Genomic DNA, 19,520 nt, shown 5'->3' on the forward strand with positions numbered 1-19,520 from the left:
CGTCTCTCTACGCACGGAGGACGAGGCGGCGACCGCCACCATCACCTACAAAGGGTCAACAAGATCCACAAAAGCCAAAATGTACTGGGAGATCGAGCTGAAATTCGTGCCCGTCCCCACCCTCCATCGAGATGGAAGGGGCGAGGACGGGACCATCATGTATCATTTCCCATACCGCTTAGTTTACCCATCCATCCGTATCCATAATACCACTAGCACTAGTACTCACTGCATGTCCGCCGAAACGCAGCTCAGCTGGCAGCGCATAAGACATACACAAAGTCCGTCGCTTGGTGGTGGTAGTAGTAGTAATCATGTCTTGTCCCTTTCACATGATAGGAAGTTGATGTTTCCCCATTTGCTGAAAGGCTTCCCATGTACACAATAAGCAAAGGGATCATTCCTTTGATCTGTCACTTTTCCATGGGTTAAGAGTATGCTCTTTTACCTTCGTCTCCGGGTTGTGCTGCTTCTTCGTCTTGCGCTCAGACCTCTACTTCGTTGAATCCACCCTGGATATCGCTTCTTCGCTTTTCGCATTGGCGTGTGCGTCTTGTTTGATGGCAGCGAGGGCCAGGTTGTGTGGCAGCATGTCCTCAGCACCATCGTGTCATGCTTTACGAAGCCATCGCAGGCAGTCATCATGTTCGTCATTTAGTGAGACTTCCCATTTGTGCATAGAATATGGCCGTCAAGCCCGGATTCTCTTAGCTTCTGGCTCACCGTTGCCCCTGCCGTTGGCGAGGTTTGCAAGCCGTTGTTCTGCCGCTCTCTCTTCCCTGATTCTGATTGCCTCAGTGCCATCGTCGACCAGGCTCTCTTTGAACCACGGATGCTTCAGCGCCTGCTTAGCCGTGATGCGTTGCTTGGGATCGTAGACGAAAACCTTCCGGAGCAGATCGAGGAACTGTTTGTTGAAGGCGGTATTGGATGGTATGAATTCCTATGGCGTGTTAGTAAGGAGGAAGGACGAAGAACGGGCAGGCTCAACATACGTGAAGTTGTTTCATGGCTTTGACATATTTCTTGCTGGCCTTGCTGGTCTCGTTGTTGGGGTAGTCCAATTTCTGCTTGGTGAAGAACTTTGCAGCTGAGTTGGCATTGGCGCCTCTGCCGCCGGAGCACACAGCTTTGACAAGTTTGGTGTCGATCTTGCTACCGCAAACTGGCTCCATCATGGCGAGATGCTCGAGGTTATCGTGTGTTTGGAAGAGAGCATCACCTGTGAAGAATTCGACTAGGATGCACCCTATGCTCCAAATATCGCAGGGGAAAGACCAGCCAAGGTTAAGAATGATTTCGGGAGCGCGGTAGTGGCGTGTCGAAACAACGGAAGAGTGATACTCGTCGTCAAAAGTAGCCGAGCCGAAGTCGATGAGGCGAATCTCACTGTCGAGAAGTACTCGCCGTTGTCGAGCTGTTCGGGAGGTAGTGGTGGACGATGATGGGATAGTTCGATTGTAGGTGAAAGTTTGGTAAGCGTTATGGACTAGAAGTATGTTCTCGGGTTTCAAGTCTGTATGGATCAGGTTGAGATCGTGCAGAAAGGCGACGCTGGTGAATAGCTGGCGAGCAAAGTTCTGGATCTGCGAACTTGGGAAGGGCACGAAGCCGTTACCCTTCAGAAAATCGAAGACGCTTTGTCCAAGCAGGTCTGTCACAATGCAGATGTGGTTCCGGAAGTCAAATGAGTCGCGCAGATGTATGCACTTGTTGCGGTTGCTGGTGTCGTTAAGCTTCAGGGTCGAGAGAACTCGGAGTTCTATCCTCGAGGCATCTCGGTACTTCTGCACGGATCGAATGATCTTCACCGCGCATTTTGTCTTCTTTCTTTTGTCGTAAGCTTCCACAACCTTACCAAAGGTGCCTTGACCAAGGAGTTTAATGATATCATCTGCGGTATTGTTAGTCTTATCAGCAGGCACTGACCGACCACGTGCACTTACATCGTTCCGTCATAACAGAATTTGGCTGCACAATGTAGTGGCCGTCGTCGTCGTCGACTTTTTGGTGCTTGGAAATGGTCTGCTTCGCGTCAGCATGAACTCTGGCCCGTGGATGAATACGACGTACGTCTCGGATGACAGGGACCGGAACCTCTGCCGACTTCTTGACCGGTTTGGACGGAGGAATGTAGTCGGCAAAGGCATCCGGAACCGACTCCTGCTTCTTCTTTCTCGACTGAGTTCGTTCAGGTTGTACACGCTTGCGCTTTTGCCCGACTCTAACATCTTCATACGAATTGCTGGCGGCGTTGCTACCGTAGGACTCGAGCGATGTAGGCGCTGTGATCGTTTGTAGGGACGCAGTTCGATCTCCAGAATGATATGAAGCCGAAGATGAGGAGCCACCAAACTTTGCTGGATGCGTAGAGTAGGTGGGACTGTCGTTGTACTCGACCTCGTAACCCTGATCTACCTTCCTTTTGCGTCCGTTATAAGAGGAGAATGAGCCCTGGTCTTGTCTCGGCCCAGTCTCTGTTCTGACAGGCTGCTGATCTTCGGTAGAATCATCGTCGTCGATGACTATGATCTCTTTAGGAACACCATTTTTGTAGAACTCGTTCCAGTCGGGTTGTTTTCGTCGTGAGGAAGTCATGTCTGAAGCGGACTGGGATGGTGCAATTGACGAAGCGTGCGATGGCTGTTTGTATGAGACTGGGGAAACGGGTGGACGCGAGTAGTGGCTCAGTGTCGGGTAAGCTGTGTAGTTGGGTGCCAACCTTGGGGGCGCAGGCAGAGTGTTGTGAGTGGGGTATGAGTGAGTCGAGGCAGAGTAGGGATTTTGATGGGTGTACGAGTATTGTGAATGATGTGCGGGTAAGGTCTGGGTGGCTATTGACGGGGTCGACATATTGTGGTTGTGTGGAAGGCTGCGATAAGGTTCCAAGGTTCTGCAGCCGGTGTTGTGGTCGTCAGCAGTCTGGTAGTGACGAAGTTGGCGACAAACTGCAGGCTGAAAGAGGTACTCGGTACATAAGTTTCTGTTTCAATCGTGATACACTGTCGTTAATTTTACCAGTCCGTGCTGGACAAGATAGTCCGTTAATGGAGGGTGATCAGAGACGCAGTCCACGCTGGTGAAAAATGTGGAGTTCTGGGCTGGTTGAGGGCACTGCCTCATCGAGCCAGGGTTGTCGACATGTCCCTGTATCTGTCGACCGCGGAGAAGGGTGGATTCAGTGTAGAATCGAATCCTAAGGACAATGGCAAGCGTTTGTGGGCGTGTAAAAGGGCGATGATGTCGACGGAGAGGTGGTTGTCGAGACGCAGATGAGGTCGCCCGAGTCTTTGCCCTCCAAGCCTCGAGGCAATTGGGCGCCGTGAAACAGCCAGGTCCACTTCCAGACTACGACATCCTGCGATCTCCTCATTCGCGTCCTGCTTCGCTACGGCAACTGTCCGGGTCAAGGGTCGTGACAGAGAGCCCGAGACTGCTGATGAAATTGACACCTGCCTCGACTACTTGACACACTCTTTGCCTACGATCTTCACATTTGCTTCTGTTCGAGCTGTGCAGCTGAGTCGACCGGGTCTCGTCGGAGCGCCCAAAGGTTCTCGCCCCAGACACCTTAGGTCACCTCCGACCCTCGGGCTCCCACCCACTGCGCCGCTGCCAACGCCGGAGAAGCCTTTTTTAGAGCCCCAGAATGCCCTGACTTCGGCCTATCAAGCCGCTAACTCTGGGGGCTCCCCACTGCCATTGCCCTCGTAAATATTGCCACTGCCGCCTTTCGCCATCTACTGCGTACAACGCTGCAGCGGCGGCTAAATGTCCCTGCGAGTCGATGCACCTCGCCGCATCAGACGCCGATCTTAAATGACCTCATCCCCAGTCGTACGCCTTCACTGCACGCGGAAGCCAGCATTCATGCACGCACGCGAGACTAGCACGGTAGGCAGACTAGAAGAAATCTACACGACTCAGGAATGCAACCAAACTCTCCACTGTGGTTGAAAAATCTGATGCATTTACATGGTGTACAGCTAAACGCCGTATCGCTGTCAATGCTGCTCGAAGCCTGATGAGAATGATCCCTTTTAACCACCCATGCGCATGAACCCTTTCTTGAATACAAAGGTCCAAGCCCACCGCAGCAGATGTCACCATTGCCGTCAATCCTGAAACTATCAACACATTGCAAAAATGAATTAGCCATCGAGCATCACACATCCCTTGGTGTATGCCCGAGGCGCTTTGTTGTCGGTCTCAAGCACGTGTAGCACATCGCGGGCTTGAATACCGGGATGTTTGTCCTCGTCCCAAGCACCGAAGCCTCTCTCATTCACCACCGGCTTCGTCCGCTCAACAGACTTAGGAGTGCCTGCGGCAGAAGCTAGACCTAACCGTGATGGTGTTGACGCACCACTTCCGCCAGATTTCATCCAGCTGTACGATTTGCCCTTTCGTCCACCAAGCATACTCGACATTGCCAGTTGGGCCGCGGCATTTGCTTGCTGATGCTGTTGAGCTTCCACAGCTCGCGCGTTTTCCTGCTTCTCAGCCTTTTTGGTCTTCTTTGCTGGCTCGTTGTTCACGGCTGCCACGGCCTCTTCTTCGGCTGCAGTCTGCGCTGCCTGGTTAGCAGCATCTGCAACGGCTTTCCTCTTAGTTCGCTTGATTCGGCGTGCCTCTTCAGCACCTTTCTCGTCTTGCATCATGTTGGACAACACTGATATTGCCTTGTTTTCGGGTCCGCTAGATGCTGCTCGCTGGCTTCCGTTTGCACTATTGGCCTGGTCGTGGGTGCCTTTCTCCGTGTCAGTAGAACTGTCTGGACGATGTGAGTTATTTGGCAGCTTACGCTTGAGGGGGTTTGCGGTGGCATTTTCCGCGTCCCCAGCACCTATCGTAGTCCCACGCTCCGCTGAAGTGATTGCCGCAACTGCAACATCTTGCCACTCGATTGGCACTCTGCCTTTGGAATGCTCGCGTCGCTCCATTGCAAGTCGAGCAGAAGCACTCAACAGGCCTGTTAAGCGGGATTTAGTTGCAAGTGTGACTAGCTTCATGATCTCGCCCAGTCGATCACCCTTGTGCATGTCGAGAATGGCCTGGCCTTTGTCAATAACTCGGCTGGCGCCTTCCTGACCATTGACTCGGGCCACGGGTGGCGGTCCGGTCTTCTGAGTGTTCACCAAAACGCCATGTTGAGGATCCGTTAGGTGTTCTCGAAGACTGATCTGCCGGATGCGATCATTCAAAATACCACCATACAGAAACATGTCCCACAGAGGGTTCTGCGAGTGCCTGGCTGCCTCCCAATCGGCACGCTCCTCAAGTCGTTGCTGTTTCTCCTCCGCCGTAGCCTCCTTTGATGGTATTTGGCTTGATTCTGCAGCCGCGGGAGCGCCATCTCTAGATCCTGGCCGGCCAAATGCATTGTTGACCGGATTGTAATTGACGTTGTTGTTCGCATAGACACCATTCGGTGATGCTGAGGAGCCGAGGGCAAGGCCGGAGAAATTGCGCTCATCGTCTTTTTGATTCGCGTTCATCCCGGGCCAGTCTCTTTGTCCATTCTGAGCTTCATTTTGATCTCGTTCAGGGGGTCGCTGTGGTGGCGCCATCGAGCCGGGCCGCGACGGTTGTGAAATCGCGCCGTTTACCGACATGCCACCTACCGGAGATCGAGCTTGGCCAGATGGCGTCTGAGGGTACGGCGAGCCAGAGAACGGCGACGGCGCATCGGGTGAGAGTCGTGGACGTTTGGCAGCTGGCTGACCATATTGCGGGCTGAATGGTTGCTGAGGCGAAGGCGATGAGAAGTTCATTGCTTGCGGCGATTGCGGGTTGACGGGGCTCGGCCGACCGTTTGGCTGTCCGTAATCGCTTCGGTAAGATACGTTTGCGGGAGGATACGGAGGTCGCTGTGGAGGGGCGTGTGAGGATGCCATCGGTGTTGAATTGTTCATTGCGACTACCGGCGACCGGTCGCTTGTAGTATCGCTTTGAAGGGTGTTGTAGAGGCGGGCGTTGGGCGACGCTCCTCCTTCGATTCGGTCCGTACTACCATCACCGTTTCTCTAGAAATCCATCTACTAGTCGATAGCTTGTGGCTGGGAGAATGCTGTGATTTATGCGTGTTTTGTATGAATGCGCAGGTGAAAGAAAGATGTCTGGATGGACTTTAACACTGCCGCGGGCTTGCATGACATCGAACCAGTTCCGCCAAGCCCTATTCACGTGACGTCCGCCTGCGACCCAGCTTCACCCCAAATTCACCTCGCAATCAACGTACTCCTTACACCGCGAGACTATTGTCGCACCAACTCTCAAGATCACTCAACTACATTGCCGTCGTCAAGTCTCCGCACAAACTTGTATTGTCAGTGAGCTAACGTGCGAGTTGCACCTCTGTGAGCAGAGCATGTGCATTCACCCGCCACCCTCGCAAACTGCCTTTGATCGATGATCACCGCGACCGACGCACCTTTGTCGTGATGGCAACCAAGAGGAAAGCGGCTGATATGTCAGCTTCTGCTGATGTAGACGAGGATCCCGTTAGCCCAGATGATGAGTTCTTCTTCGTAGGCATGGGTGGTTGCCAGGAAGTCGGCAGGTCGTGCCATATCATAAGATACAAAGGCAAGGTTATCATGGTACGCACACACTCACAAATCTAGCCGAATTATACTGATCCTCCTCAGCTAGATGCTGGTCTGCATACAGGCCGGGAAGGCCAGGCTGCTATGCCATATTTTGACGCCTACCCCCTTGCTAAGGTCGATATCCTCCTGATAAGCCAGTATGTACGACCCTATCCTTATTCCTTATCTCTTCCCTTCCTCGTCCAGTCCAGCAAATACCAGATCCGGCCGTATCATCCAAGTACGAAGGGGTGTATGCCATGGGATCAAGAAATGCGAAGTGGTGGACATCATGTCAGCTTTATTCGTAGCACAATCAATATGATGTTCGCAACCACTTTGTCTGACCTTGTTGGCTTCTTCTCCCAAGTCCTACCAGTCGCTCAGCCCATCTTTGAGTATTCAAGTGCCGACACTAACCACATTCGTTCCCTGCAGTTTCCACTTAGATCATGCAGCCGCTTTGCCTTACGTCCTCGCGAAGACCGAGTTCCAGGGCCGCGTCTTCATGACACATCCTACCAAAGCCATATACAAATGGCTGATTCAGGACTCTGTCAGAGTCAGCAACACAACATCTACGTCGGACTCACGAACATCACTTTACACCGAAGCCGATCATATTGCCACCCTTCCCAAGATCGAGACGATAGACTTTTACACCACACATACAGTTGCGGGAGTCCAGATTACACCCTATCCAGCCGGTCATGTATTGGGCGCTGCAATGTTTCTCATCAACATCGCGGGTTTAAACATTTTCTTTACCGGAGACTATTCGCGAGAACAAGACCGGCATTTGGTTGCAGCGCAGGTGCCGGACCTCTCCAGGACCGGAGGCATCGACGTGTTGATAACCGAGTCAACCTTCGGCATCTCCAATGCTCCTCCGCGTGCGGAAAGAGAAGCCGGCCTGCTCAAGGCCGTAACGAACGTAATAAACCGAGGCGGGAAGGTTCTGATGCCAGTCTTCGCGCTAGGTCGAGCACAAGAACTGCTTCTGATCCTAGAAGACTACTGGCAACGCCATCCAGAACTGCAGAAATTTCCCATCTATTACACTGGAAACACGGCTCGGAAGTGTATGGTTGTGTACCAGACGTATATCAACGCCATGAATGACAACATCAAGCGCATATTCCGGGAGCGCATGGCGGAAGCAGAAGCTAGCGGCAATGCCAAAGGAGTCAGCGCCGGGCCGTGGGATTTCAGGTTCGTGCGCAGTCTTCGCAATCTGGACCGATTTGACGATGTTGGCGGCTGTGTCATGCTTGCTTCTCCGGGTATGCTTCAGTCTGGTATGTCGAGAATCTTGCTCGAGCGATGGGCACCAGATCAGCGAAATGGCGTTGTCATGACGGGATACAATGTCGAGGGTACCATGGCTAGGACTATCCTCACCGAACCCGACCAGATCCCGGCCATCATGAGTGGAAGTAACGCGGGTGCCGGTCAAGCGATGGGCCGTAAGACACGCGACGATGATAACGTCGTGATGATTCCGAGGCGATGCAGTGTGGAGGAGTTCCAATTCGCCGCCCACGTAACAGGAGTGGAAAATGTCGAGTTCATCGAACAGGTCCGAGCACCTCATGTTATCTTGGTGCATGGCGAGCGGTCGCAGGCTGCGAGATTGAGGTCGAGACTCTTGGATCTCAATTCGAAGAGAGCTGATCCTTTGGCTCAACAGGCCAAGGTCTACAGCCCCGAAAACGGCACCGAGGTCAAGATACCATTCCGAAAGGACAAGGTGGCCAAAGTTGTTGGTAAACTTGCCCAATTACCACCGCCCAAGAGCATTGATGCTGAGGACACTCGAGTTGTCAATGGCGTCCTGGTGCAAAGCGGTTTCAAGCTCAGTCTCATGGCGCCCGAAGACCTACGCGAGTATGCTGGCCTGACAACCACAACCATCCTATGTCGGCAACATATCACGCTTGCGGCTGCCAGCATCGACCTCATCAAGTGGGCCCTCGAGGGAACATTCGGCAGCATCGAGGAGGTAGGAGCAGCCAAACAAGATCTTGATACATCTATGATCAACGGCGGCGTCAAGGAAGAAGGAGATATGATCAAGGAAGAAGCCGAGGAAGAGATTCTCTCCGACCAATCGCGCATATTCCTTGTTATGGGGTGCATCACGCTAAAGTGGTCGGGCCGTGAAAAGCAGGTCGAGCTTGAGTGGGAGGGCAATACCGGCAACGACGGAATTGCCGATGCCATCATGGCCGTTCTGATGACGGTCGAAAGCAGCCCGGCATCGGTGAAGCACTCAAGCCAGACTCACAATCATGATCATGGACAAGTCAATGGCGACGTCAAGTCTCACAACTTACACGCAAATCTCTCTCCCGAGGAACGGTTCAATCGACTCTGCATGTTTCTCGAGGAGCAGTTTGGCGAAAACGTCACACCGATAGAAGATTCACGCGTTCCAGCCCCGTCCGCTGGCGTCGAAAAGGCGGAAAGTGATGAAGATGAGAACGAGAAAGCTCTGGCGCTCACTGAACGAGCGAGATTGGCTGCTCTAGGCATACCTGTGCCAGGGTTGGAAATCAAAATTGACAAATATGTGGCACGGCTATGGCTCGAGAATTTGGAGGTTGAATGCGCGCAAAAGACACTTAAGGATCGCGTGCAGGCGGTGGTCGAGCGAGCAGTTGAAACGGTCGCGCCGTTGTGGTCCGTCGCGAAAGCCTGAGTCAGCATGATGCGCCATCATCCCGGCCGCAGAGCGTGTACATTACGGGGTCTCTCATGCTCATACACCAACGGAAATGAGCAGACATGTACCAGAGCGAATTGAGGACTTGAAGCGAGCTTGAGTGAAGACGAATACCTCTCCGCGTTCGCTGATACCCCGGACACGTCGATTCATCGTGTGGGGAAAGTCGATCTAAGGTTCATAGCCCCCGCGTCTCGTGCAACCCTCCTTTGATGCCAGCATACAGCATGCCTCGGCTGTCTCGAGTCATAGATAGCTGACTTCTGGACGGAATCGTCGTGATCAAAACCTGTACGTGACCTTTTATTGCTGCATAGTTGCACTTTGTCAGCTCCCGTGTATCACCCACTTCCCCAGATCCAAACCCATGAGCGCAGAATGAAGTGTGCCATCATCTCCGGTGGTTGCTCAGGCATCGGCCTTCACCTTGCCCGTCACCTACTCTCATTCCCAGACTGGCGTGTGGTCGTCGCCGACATCAATCCTACAGCCTGGGCCGCCTTGAATCCGCCTCTTGATCCTAACAGGACCATTTTCATCGAAACGAACGTCGCGTCCTGGGAAAGCCATGCCGCGCTGCTTAAGCAGGCCTACGCCTGGTCCAACGAGCAGATCGACTTCTACGCCGCGAATGCGGGAATCGGCGACCGCGACAGCTTCTTCCTTCCGTGGAATCTTGACGCTGAGCCCACCAAGCCCGACCTATCCTGCGTCGACGTGTGTGAGACTGCAAACTTCTATGCCCTGAAGCTGTTCATTCATTACGCTCGGAAGACCAGCCAACGATTAGGACTGAACGCAAAAGCTACTTTCAACCCCAAGCTCGTTTTCACGGCCAGCTGTGTCGCCCAATACGCCTTCCCGATCGCACCGCAATATGCTGCAGCTAAGCATGCTGTGCTGGGATTCACCCGTGCTGTCGCCGCGGACGCCTATCAAATTGACAATGTGGCAGTCAACTGCATCATGCCAGCCGTCATCGACACAGGCATCCTGCCAGGAGGCCTGAATTGGCCGAAGGAGTACATCACTCCATTCTCGACCCTCAATCGGGCCTACGAGGAGCTGGTCGATGACCATGGAAAAGTGCAGCAGGACGGCAAGAGCGACGGGAAGGATGGCGTGGTGAAAGTCGGACAGAGTGTAGAGGTCGCGCTGGATAAGTTGTACTATCGGAAACACGTTGAGCCGCCTGACGAGAGCCAGCGATTCATGGTACAAGACTCAATCAGTCCTACTGGACTCTGGGCTCAAGCCATGAGGAAGATGTTGGAGGCGCTGGTCGAAGCGTCGAAGCAGCAGACGAACGGACAAACTGCTGAGGGTCAGCCGGTATCGTAGCCAGAAGCTGCTGATTGAGACCCAGAGGCCGAATCCTGGTGGTCACGAGCTGCTCAGTGCTGAGGGAAAAAGGGGATGAAGCCGAAGGAAGGAAAATGCGTTTAGGGCGTTTTTGACTCATGCATGAGTTTGTAGCAGGAACAGAATGCTCATAGTTTCCATACACACTCTCAACATGATTCAATTTCTTCAACGCTTCCTTGCAATAGATCACTACTACATATGTACTACCCGAACTCCCTGGAAGATTCAGCCTTGCGCCTAAAGTCTAGACTTGGCGCTACCCCATAGCCCCCACTAGAGCCTGCGATGTCAACTTGACCAAATTATTCCATCTTGTGTACACATCGCAACTATCGCACCATCAAGCGCAGCGCAAACACCTGTGCTCTTAATAGCCCCTCCCGTATACTGCCGCTACCATGTCCCACGCTCGAATAGAAGAAGTCTCGGACTCCGACCCCGAAATCGACGATCCCTCCAGCTTCCTCCCCTCTTCCTCCCAGCATGCCCTACAGCCCATGGAGATGGACACACCCGCGCCATCACAGCGGCAGCAGCAATCAAACCCCAATCCGACCCTCCTCTCCCAACCCCCACCAATGAGCTACCACAACGACCCCCAAACCGGGCCCCAAACCCGCGCCGCCGTAAAATCTCACTGCACGCTCTACCCGCTCTACTTCGACAGCACTCGCACCCGCTCCGGCGGCCGACGCGTAACGCGCTCCCTCGCCATCCCCAACCCCCTAGCCTACAACCTCCTGCTCGCACTGCGCCACATCCTCTCCACCACCCCACCCCACACGCCCCTACAACTGACGCTGGAGCCCGACAAGACACACCCCAAGGACTGGGCGAACCCCGGCCGCGTGCGCGTGCGCCTCTTTAGCAGCGCCGAAGACGGCCACAAGCCGCTGCACCCGGCCATCCCCAACAAGGCCCGCCTCTACACGCTCATCGGCCAGTATTTGAAAGACCACCCCACCAAGCGCGAGGATCCGCTGGAGCTCAAGATCCCGGGCTTGCCAGTGCCGGAGAACTTTTTGAGCGAGGAAGGAAAGATTGTGGCGCCGCGGGGGTGGCGGATGGGGTCGGTTCTACCGGTGCATAGTGCGGCGGTGAGTGGTGGCGGCGTGAGTGAGAATTTCTTCAAGGAGGCAATGGAGGAGATGAAGGCTATGCAGGGTGCTGGTGGGGCGGGGGGTGGCGGAGGGATGCCGGACATGAGTGCGTTGCAGAGCATGATGGGGAATATGGGCGGCATGGGTGGATTAGGAGGTCTGATGGGCGGAGGTGGTGCTGGTGGTGGTGGTGCTGGTGGTGGTGGTGCTAGTGGTGGTGGGTCCGGAGATGGAGGGAAGAAGGCCAAGGGGAGGAAGAAGGGCTGACCTGCATTTATCATGACTATGGGAACGGATGATGCTCTAGAAAGCCGTCTTGGCGAAGATGGGAAACCTCACGTCTTCCAGGCTGGCCAGCGCCAGCACGCATGCCGCCTTTTGCACCAGCTATCACAACATAGATCTAGATACGCGGGGCTGGTTCGATCAAAAGAAAACTGAGCATTCCGCAGTACTTACGGTCAGAAATATATCGTTCTACACCGTCTTTTCGCCTAGTGTTGCACTACCAACGTCATATCCAGTGCGCGGGATTGCATCGCAGGACTATATCTTTGTGTTCGACAAGCTGTGCCGGTCCAACATCATCTTCCCACCAGCTTCCAGGAAAAACGTTCTTGTTGCCGGGCATTACTGCAGAGCTAAGTCGAGAATCCCAGTCTACGGGAGTTGGGAAATGGAAAGGCCTGAGCCGAAGGTGGAGCGGATTGCCATTGTGGTCTCGAAGGATCTTGAGAGTGGTTTGGTCGGCTATGTACACTGGCCGCTGCGGCTATTACCCAGGCCATCAAGTATCGTCTCTGCAAGACGTAGCCTGCTCTGCGGTACCCTCTCTATTTTTGCCGTGCCTGCCGTCACGCGCACTCTGGCGTCAGGTAGTGAACGTGCCAAACGCAACCCCTCTTCACAGCTGGACTCGTCTCCTTGGGGAAGTTTACGCGGTCTCTGGCTTGTTTGTATTGAAGCATTAGCTTCCTCATAGTGTTTGCATCTAGGTATGCCAGCTATGTTGGATCACGATATCGTCCCACCAGCCCCAAGCCATGTCGAAGGCCATTTGCTTGATGTAATAGTCCGCAAGCACCGAATCGAGGTTGAGAGTGTCGACGATCAACACCAGGTCAGCTGTCTGGGGATGACTCCCGAACAACAAGGATCTTAGCTGGTCCATGCACAAATTCTGCAAGCTTTCGCACATCAGGCGATCTGACAAGATCCAGAGACGTACGAGCTTTGAAGCGCGGTCTATCTTGCAGTCTTTGTCATCGGATTCGATCTTGCCGGTGTATGCCCACACGACGAATGCACCGAACGCCTCCGGGTTCATATCAGGTAGGGTGACTTGATTGTTGACTGACTCGGAGAATTTGCCGCTAAGACAGCCTTCAAAGTACCGCGACTTGGCCTTGAGGAGATCTTTGTGAAGGGCCCGGGTTTTAGCTTCGGCTCCAGAGCCAACGGTGACACTGACGATTGGCCCAGACAAGTGGCTGAGAGCAGTTTTAGCAATGGCGGGCATGGCACACGCTTGATGGCTATACTCACCTGAGAAGCGACATCTTCGCGGCGGTGTTGTATTCCGTGCTCGCGATTCGCGAGTCAAGTGAGGATTGGGCGTTGAAGCGAAGGGAATACGAATTGTGGTGAGCACGGGGATCGATGGCCGAAGGAGGAGCACTCTATTTGGCTCGAGGAGCGAAAGGTCGGCGGAGGCTGCACGGAATCGCTGCCAGAGTTGCAAATGCTTGGAGCAACTGAGATATTTGGAAGGCGGTGATGCATCATCCAGCCGTGATGAACACGTGGAGACGGCGACTGCTCTTTGCAGGCAGTCAAGGCAGATGATAGCATGGATGAGCAATTCGGGCACTTTAGGGTTGGTGCTATACAAAGGGTTTGCGTTCTCGTAGCAGATCGGGAAGTTTCTCGTTCGGAGTGCTAGTACTACCGCTACTCTAACGTGATAAGCACCAAACACTCCAGTCTTCAGGGATTTCAACTTCCTTAACGTGGTCGAAACATCCCTTAATTGTTGTCGACGTCTCATCAACCTACCTCGCACAGAGGCCCAGTAACTGGAGCATTGTTACTCTTGCCTTCCAGCAAGGCGACGTGAGTAGGTCAATGTGTATGACAGCCGACATATTCTCTCCGGCCCGCTATCGGATTGGTCCTGTACATCGCTCTCCTGCATACGCTTTTCTCTTTCCAACGTCTTTCACACACAGAAGTTGGTCGTCCTTCGTCCACGCTTTCGCCAAATGTAGCTACAGTCGAGCTGTCGGCGAGGGGCAAAGTTGATACTGCTCGCCCTCAGAATTGCGAGTCACAGGCTTGATCAGGGGGGTCGCTGTGTATGTGCCAATTGCAACCCATCAAGTGTTGCGGCAACTGATCGTCCTCATCGACCAACGTTACAAGTGTGTGATAGTCCACCAGTAGCATCCTCATCAGATCTCCGGGTAAATTGGACCAGTTCTTGTCTTGCGTGATGCTGAAGAGTCCAGGAAGTACATCTTCGTACAAGTCTGCCACAACTTGTCGGATGTAGTATTCGAGAAGCACTTGGCTAGCAGCAGAAGTTTCGTAGATGAACAGCAGGAGCTCGAGATTAGCAGTCTGAGTTTCGTGCAGGATCCTGAGAGCATCGATGCTGTTGTTCTGCAGATTCTCACACAGCAGACGATCGCCGAGGTACCAGAGCAGAACCAGATCTCGGGCTTCGGTGATGCCGTTGAACATGCCCTGCACTGCTGCCTGTTCACCGGCCGCACCGGCGTATAGCCAGTCAACGAAGAGGCGAAAGATGCGTGGGTCCAGATCATCGAGCTTGACTTCGCCCTTCTTCTGTTCGGAGAAGTTACCGCTAAGACATGCTTGGAAGTAACAGGATTTTGCTTTGAGCAGCGATGGGTGGACGTAGAAGGAGGTTTGGTGGTCATCGGCACCGACGACAAGCTTGACCAGAACTTCGGTGAACGCGCTACGGAAAGGTCAGAAAAGAGCCAACGAAAGTATCAGTACAGCTTACCGATCGATGAGCATGGCTGCGACTGAAGTCTTACAGTCGTTGGCTGACGCACACTTGTCGAAGACCGGCAAGCCGAATTGGTAGAATGAGTCGGGATTTGGCTGCAAATTCATCATCATCATGCGGCGCAGAGTGTCAAGGGCAACGTATCCTAGCAGGCGAATAACAGGGACTTAGCCTTATGCCAAGGATGTGTACCAGGCGGGGCGGGGCCGTCAGCGGAGCACGAACGAGGCAACCACATCAGCCATAAGGCAGATTGCCTGCTTTGTTTCTTGGCGTTGATCGCAGCCTAGCTGCACAGTTGGCGCACTTGCATGTCTCGAACCACGAGCTGACAATGGCGGCTGGGACCTATGAAGGCCGTTCTTGCGGGACGGAACCCCTGGCCACCGTCTCAAACGGCTGGACCTAAGTCGAAGCGCTTTCAATCATTTCACGCATATTTTTGGTCATTTATGCAATCGTCAGCCTGGACAATCGCAACCTTCGGGCCTTCCGTCATACCCCTCCTCCGCACAGCTTGGAACTTGCTTTAAAGACGGCACACAGGATGTTGTTAGGTAGGATTTGGAGCAATCTGCCTGATGCCAAGAAAAGGCCCCCCAATATCCCGTCCCCGCGGCGAGGTGGCTGAATCTAAGCCTTTTCAGTCGTCATGTCGTGTTTCAGTTTCAGGAGCTCTGAGACCTATATATTGCGAGCCAGTCCACGCTGTCCCGTGCTCCCACGTTCCGTTCAGAATCAGTCCTTCGCTTATACACCATGATGAACCAGTCATGCGATTCATCAATACCACCACACTACAATTTGAGGAAGTAGCCGACTCGGAACTTGGCAAAGAGTTCCAGGGAAACAAATATGCAATCCTCTCACACAGATGGGCCGCCGCCACGGACGAAGTATCGTACGCAGATATAGCCGAGGCACGCAACTTCTACGACAAGCCAGGCTATGCGAAACTCAGAGGCTTCTGCGATTTGGCTGCGTCCCTTGGCTATCGCTATGGTTGGGACGACACCTGCTGTATCAACAAGCGGGATTTGAACGAATTGAGCGAGGCGATCAACAGCATGTATCGTTGGTATCAGGCCAGTGATCTGTGCATTGTCTATCTGGAGGATGTGGGTCCTGACAGAAAGTCCATGATGGATTCCGCTTGGTTCGACCGGGGCTGGACTTTGCAGGAGCTCATCGGACCTGAGCGAGCCGGCTTCTACGATTGTCGTTGGGCACATCTGGGAATGAAGACCGATCTTCTCCACGAATTATCGACAAAGACCGGTGTTCCCGAAGATGTTCTGAGCAATACCGTCAGTCCTGCCAGCTGTTCTGTTGCTCAGCGGATGTCATGGGCTGCGAAGAGGACGACGACCAGGATCGAGGACAGAGCCTATTCGCTTTTGGGGATCTTCGGCGTCAACATGGGACAGATCTACGGAGAACGCGAGAAGGCATTCCGCCGTCTACAGCAAGCTATCGTCCTTCAAGGCAAGGACGAGTCGATCTTTGCGTGGTCAATGAGCAATGAGCAACGCACTGCCGGGCTGTACGCCCCCTCGCCCGAATCTTTCGCCGGTTGCGGCGACACAATCAGCACGCGTGGTTCAAAGGGCTTCTCGGAGAACAACGGCGAAGTCTCGATCAGTCTCAAGACCTTTCCTCACAGCATGGAGACTTACTATGCTCTCCTCAACTGCACGCGCAAACCTTGTCCCGACTCCAAGGTAGCGATTGTCGTTTCGCGAACTTCGACTGAAACCGAGGATGAGTACATCCGAATCAATGGGTCGTATGCTGGTGGCACACTGCTCCTTGGTAATTCAGACCAGGATAGTCTTCATATACGGCCGATTCGCGTGCCCATCGATCCCACCACCGAGCAGCCTCTCGATCGCTACTATGGGTTCTGGCTCCGGAACATCGCCCCTCCTGGTCATGATGATTGCCAGGTACGAATCCTCTCGAAAGGCGGCAATCAATCCGAGGCAGATCGAGTCCATATCGGACCGAAGGACTGGGGCAGTGCTGGAGTTGTCTACATCGAGCCGAAGGTCAAGACAGAAGGACAACTCCAGAGTGAAAAAGCCAAGGGCTGGTCTCGGGTCCGCTGGCTCAAGCTGGGATTCGACGAAGATTTCAACCCAATGCTGCTCCTGGCAAACAACCACGGGCCCAAGAAGTCCGCGCCGACACAATTCAGACGTGATGAGGATCTGTTTGATCAAGCTTGCGCGTGGGGGCCGACTTCCAAGCCACATCAGGAGATCTTCGATAACCAGTGGCTATCATGCACAGCAGGTGTCCCCAGCAAGTCATATGGGTGGTCGAGAGGAATTTCGATCCTTCAGGTAGACAAGAAGAAAGGCATGTCCGGCACCCTCAACGCTCTGAACCTGCGCATCGACATCAAATTAGTGTCGGATATCAGCCCCAGCAGCATGTCATCGCGAAGCTCCAGTGAGGGCGCGAGGAAAATCTGGGCTGTGGACATAACTTGCGATATGTCGGGCACGGACCCGGAGCAGGCGCTGAAGGACAAGGAGAAGGCGGACGACTGTGACGAGTGCATCGCGTGTTGTTGTTCTAATAACTGGAGTGCTGATACTTTGGACCCGGTGGGTGATCGGATGAAGCTGGAGGCTAGACAGCCCAAGCTCATAACAAATTCTGACTTGACGCGGCATCCTTGATGAGGCCGGCCTGCTTCTGGGCGGTTGGCGGGAGGAAGGCAGCTTCGGCTCGTCATGATTGGCACTATTGTTACTCTCAACGTATTTGGCATCTTAACCTACGGACTGACTCTGATAATGAAGGTTGTCGAAGGGCTATGAATAGTAAACCATATTATTGTTTGTTCTGAATTGTGGGTGTCAAGACTAAACCACTCAACTGCGCTTCATGGTCGCTTTGGATGAAGATGCGAAATAAGACCACTACAACCGCCCTCCAGCCTCTTACTCCAGCCAAGGAAGCTTTAAGGAAGCTTCTCCTCGCATAGAAATGGTGCTCACTAAGAACATGGGTTCCGACACTTCGACTCCTTTTTGTTGGTGTGTACTTGCCATCGACAGCCGGTCTGCCTAGCGGGGTCTTTAGCAGTCTCCTCTTTCAGCGACCCCACGCACAGTTTATGGAACTCGGTGAACAATGGTCTGACAACGCCGCAGGGAAGATGGTTCCACGCCTGATAGGTGGTGAAGTGCTTGTACAGATCTACATCGGTCAAGTCGGAGGCCACGTGATGAATAAGATATCGCCAGGGGAGGCTATCCGGCAGAGAGTTTGTGTACGCCTGGCCAAGGTCGATCGGATGGAAGCCACGACGCAGATGAAGCTCCTGGAGGGAATTCATGATCTCGTTCTTACAAGCCTCGGGACACAGTAGCCGATCGGCCAATTGATAGGCACGCATGAAGTCCCCGTCGACAAAGACAGGCTGTGTATCGGCGTCCTGGATGTGCAGCTTGCGGAGGTACAACCATTCAACAAACATCTTGACCGCCTTGGGATGTACGTCCACAAGTTTGACCTCGCTAACCTCCGACTCCATCAATTTGCCACTGAGAGCGCCCCGAAAATATTCCGACTTCTCTTTGAGGAGCGAAGGCGGCAAGTAGAATGACGAGCATTTGGTCAAGTCGTTGAGGTCTGGGTAGACGCTGACCTTGACTGGAGGCTCTTGTGTGCTCCTGGTGCTAAAGTTAGCGACGGAACAACTACTTTGAGTTGCAAGAGTATCAGTAGTAGTAAGGACTTACATGCCAACCAGTAGAGGATTGCTGTCGATCCCCTCAGACACCATTTTGTGTAGTGGCTACTTGTGGGAGGTTAGCAGTAGTGTGATATGCGTCAATTGCTCGAGAGAAGTACAAAGCAGAGAATACTGAGGAGAAACACGGTTTATCTATAGACTGCGTTTGTACTTACCGTACTGGAACCAAGTCAAATACACCAGGGGACTACTCACTGTTACTCAGGAAAACAATAACCTTCAACTAGGCAGAGGTGACGGTGAGCTGCCCTGGTACCAAACCCCACCTCGGTCTACTTCAATATCGATGCTGAGCGCCCAGCTGCCAATCCCGTTCCAGCGATCGGTACCCTCCGCCTTTACGTCTTGACGTTTCACTTGCGCTTGTTGTAGTACCACCTACCACAGATAGACTTGGATCTTGGAACAACCAAAAGACTGCTGCGAACCGTCTGGGGGCTGGAAGCGAGGACCCAGAGGCTCACCTGGGCCATCTTGCGCTCCCCAGTTTGGAATTCCAGCTTCACCTTGAAGTCTCGCAGGACCATGACCCTTCTACAGACGGCCCTCCAGATTGGGTCTGGAATAGGTGGCATATGAGCCCGCGGGAAATGGGAGAGTGTCGCATCGGGGTCATTGAGCTTTTTGCACAGTATCTCGTCCTTGGTAGGGTGTGGCAAGTACTGCAGATACCCATCCCATGCAACCCGGAAGCTCGGAAACCAGATCACTACAGCCGCTGACGATGGAAATCGAAAATTGCAGACCCGGGGAAACTGTGTGGTGATGTCTCGTGCTGAATCCGGGTCTCTACGCAGTGCCTTCATGTGATCGACATGCATACACAGATAGGTCAGGTTCTGCCGCAGCGCAGCTGGCAAGATCCTCACAATTCTTCGTAGATATCTAGCTGGGGCCACTCCCTTGCGCATAAGCTTTCCGCCTACTATACCTT

At 53.5% G+C, this 19,520-nt stretch overlaps 9 protein-coding genes across 9 annotated transcripts; 4 read left to right on the plus strand and 5 right to left on the minus strand.

Moving 5' to 3' along the window:
• Positions 1-691: 691 nt before the first annotated feature.
• HMPREF1541_01720 (uncharacterized protein) lies at positions 692-2,853 on the minus strand (the record flags this gene model as incomplete). The annotated part of the gene is made up of 4 exons (XM_008716077.1): positions 692-943; positions 996-1,894; positions 1,947-2,025; positions 2,074-2,853. The coding sequence occupies 4 exons, from the start codon at positions 2,851-2,853 to the stop codon at positions 692-694; spliced, it is 2,010 nt and encodes a 669-aa protein (XP_008714299.1).
• Positions 2,854-4,151: 1,298 nt separating this feature from the next.
• On the minus strand, positions 4,152-5,915 carry HMPREF1541_01721 (uncharacterized protein; the record flags this gene model as incomplete). The annotated part of the gene is made up of 1 exon (XM_008716078.1): positions 4,152-5,915. The coding sequence occupies one exon, from the start codon at positions 5,913-5,915 to the stop codon at positions 4,152-4,154; it is 1,764 nt and encodes a 587-aa protein (XP_008714300.1).
• A 528-nt stretch (positions 5,916-6,443) lies between these two features.
• HMPREF1541_01722 (uncharacterized protein) lies at positions 6,444-9,291 on the plus strand (the record flags this gene model as incomplete). Its single annotated transcript, XM_008716079.1, has 3 exons — positions 6,444-6,602; positions 6,651-6,748; positions 7,029-9,291. 3 exons carry the CDS (start codon positions 6,444-6,446, stop codon positions 9,289-9,291), a joined length of 2,520 nt encoding a protein of 839 aa, XP_008714301.1.
• A 402-nt stretch (positions 9,292-9,693) lies between these two features.
• On the plus strand, positions 9,694-10,656 carry HMPREF1541_01723 (uncharacterized protein; the record flags this gene model as incomplete). The annotated part of the gene is made up of 1 exon (XM_008716080.1): positions 9,694-10,656. One exon carries the CDS (start codon positions 9,694-9,696, stop codon positions 10,654-10,656), a length of 963 nt encoding a protein of 320 aa, XP_008714302.1.
• A 422-nt stretch (positions 10,657-11,078) lies between these two features.
• Positions 11,079-12,047, plus strand: HMPREF1541_01724 (uncharacterized protein; the record flags this gene model as incomplete). The annotated part of the gene is made up of 1 exon (XM_008716081.1): positions 11,079-12,047. The coding sequence occupies one exon, from the start codon at positions 11,079-11,081 to the stop codon at positions 12,045-12,047; it is 969 nt and encodes a 322-aa protein (XP_008714303.1).
• Positions 12,048-12,771: 724 nt separating this feature from the next.
• Positions 12,772-13,299, minus strand: HMPREF1541_01725 (uncharacterized protein; the record flags this gene model as incomplete). The annotated part of the gene is made up of 1 exon (XM_008716082.1): positions 12,772-13,299. The coding sequence occupies one exon, from the start codon at positions 13,297-13,299 to the stop codon at positions 12,772-12,774; it is 528 nt and encodes a 175-aa protein (XP_008714304.1).
• Positions 13,300-14,093: 794 nt separating this feature from the next.
• HMPREF1541_01726 (uncharacterized protein) lies at positions 14,094-14,825 on the minus strand (the record flags this gene model as incomplete). The annotated part of the gene is made up of 2 exons (XM_008716083.1): positions 14,094-14,763; positions 14,812-14,825. The coding sequence occupies 2 exons, from the start codon at positions 14,823-14,825 to the stop codon at positions 14,094-14,096; spliced, it is 684 nt and encodes a 227-aa protein (XP_008714305.1).
• A 765-nt stretch (positions 14,826-15,590) lies between these two features.
• Positions 15,591-17,504, plus strand: HMPREF1541_01727 (uncharacterized protein; the record flags this gene model as incomplete). Its single annotated transcript, XM_008716084.1, has 1 exon — positions 15,591-17,504. The coding sequence occupies one exon, from the start codon at positions 15,591-15,593 to the stop codon at positions 17,502-17,504; it is 1,914 nt and encodes a 637-aa protein (XP_008714306.1).
• Positions 17,505-17,824: 320 nt separating this feature from the next.
• Positions 17,825-18,616, minus strand: HMPREF1541_01728 (uncharacterized protein; the record flags this gene model as incomplete). The annotated part of the gene is made up of 2 exons (XM_008716085.1): positions 17,825-18,503; positions 18,573-18,616. The coding sequence occupies 2 exons, from the start codon at positions 18,614-18,616 to the stop codon at positions 17,825-17,827; spliced, it is 723 nt and encodes a 240-aa protein (XP_008714307.1).
• Between the last annotated feature and the right edge of the window lie 904 nt (positions 18,617-19,520).

The sequence above is a fragment of the Cyphellophora europaea genome (assembly GCF_000365145.1).
Source record: "Cyphellophora europaea CBS 101466 unplaced genomic scaffold supercont1.2, whole genome shotgun sequence".
Lineage (NCBI taxonomy): Eukaryota > Fungi > Ascomycota > Eurotiomycetes > Chaetothyriales > Cyphellophoraceae > Cyphellophora > Cyphellophora europaea.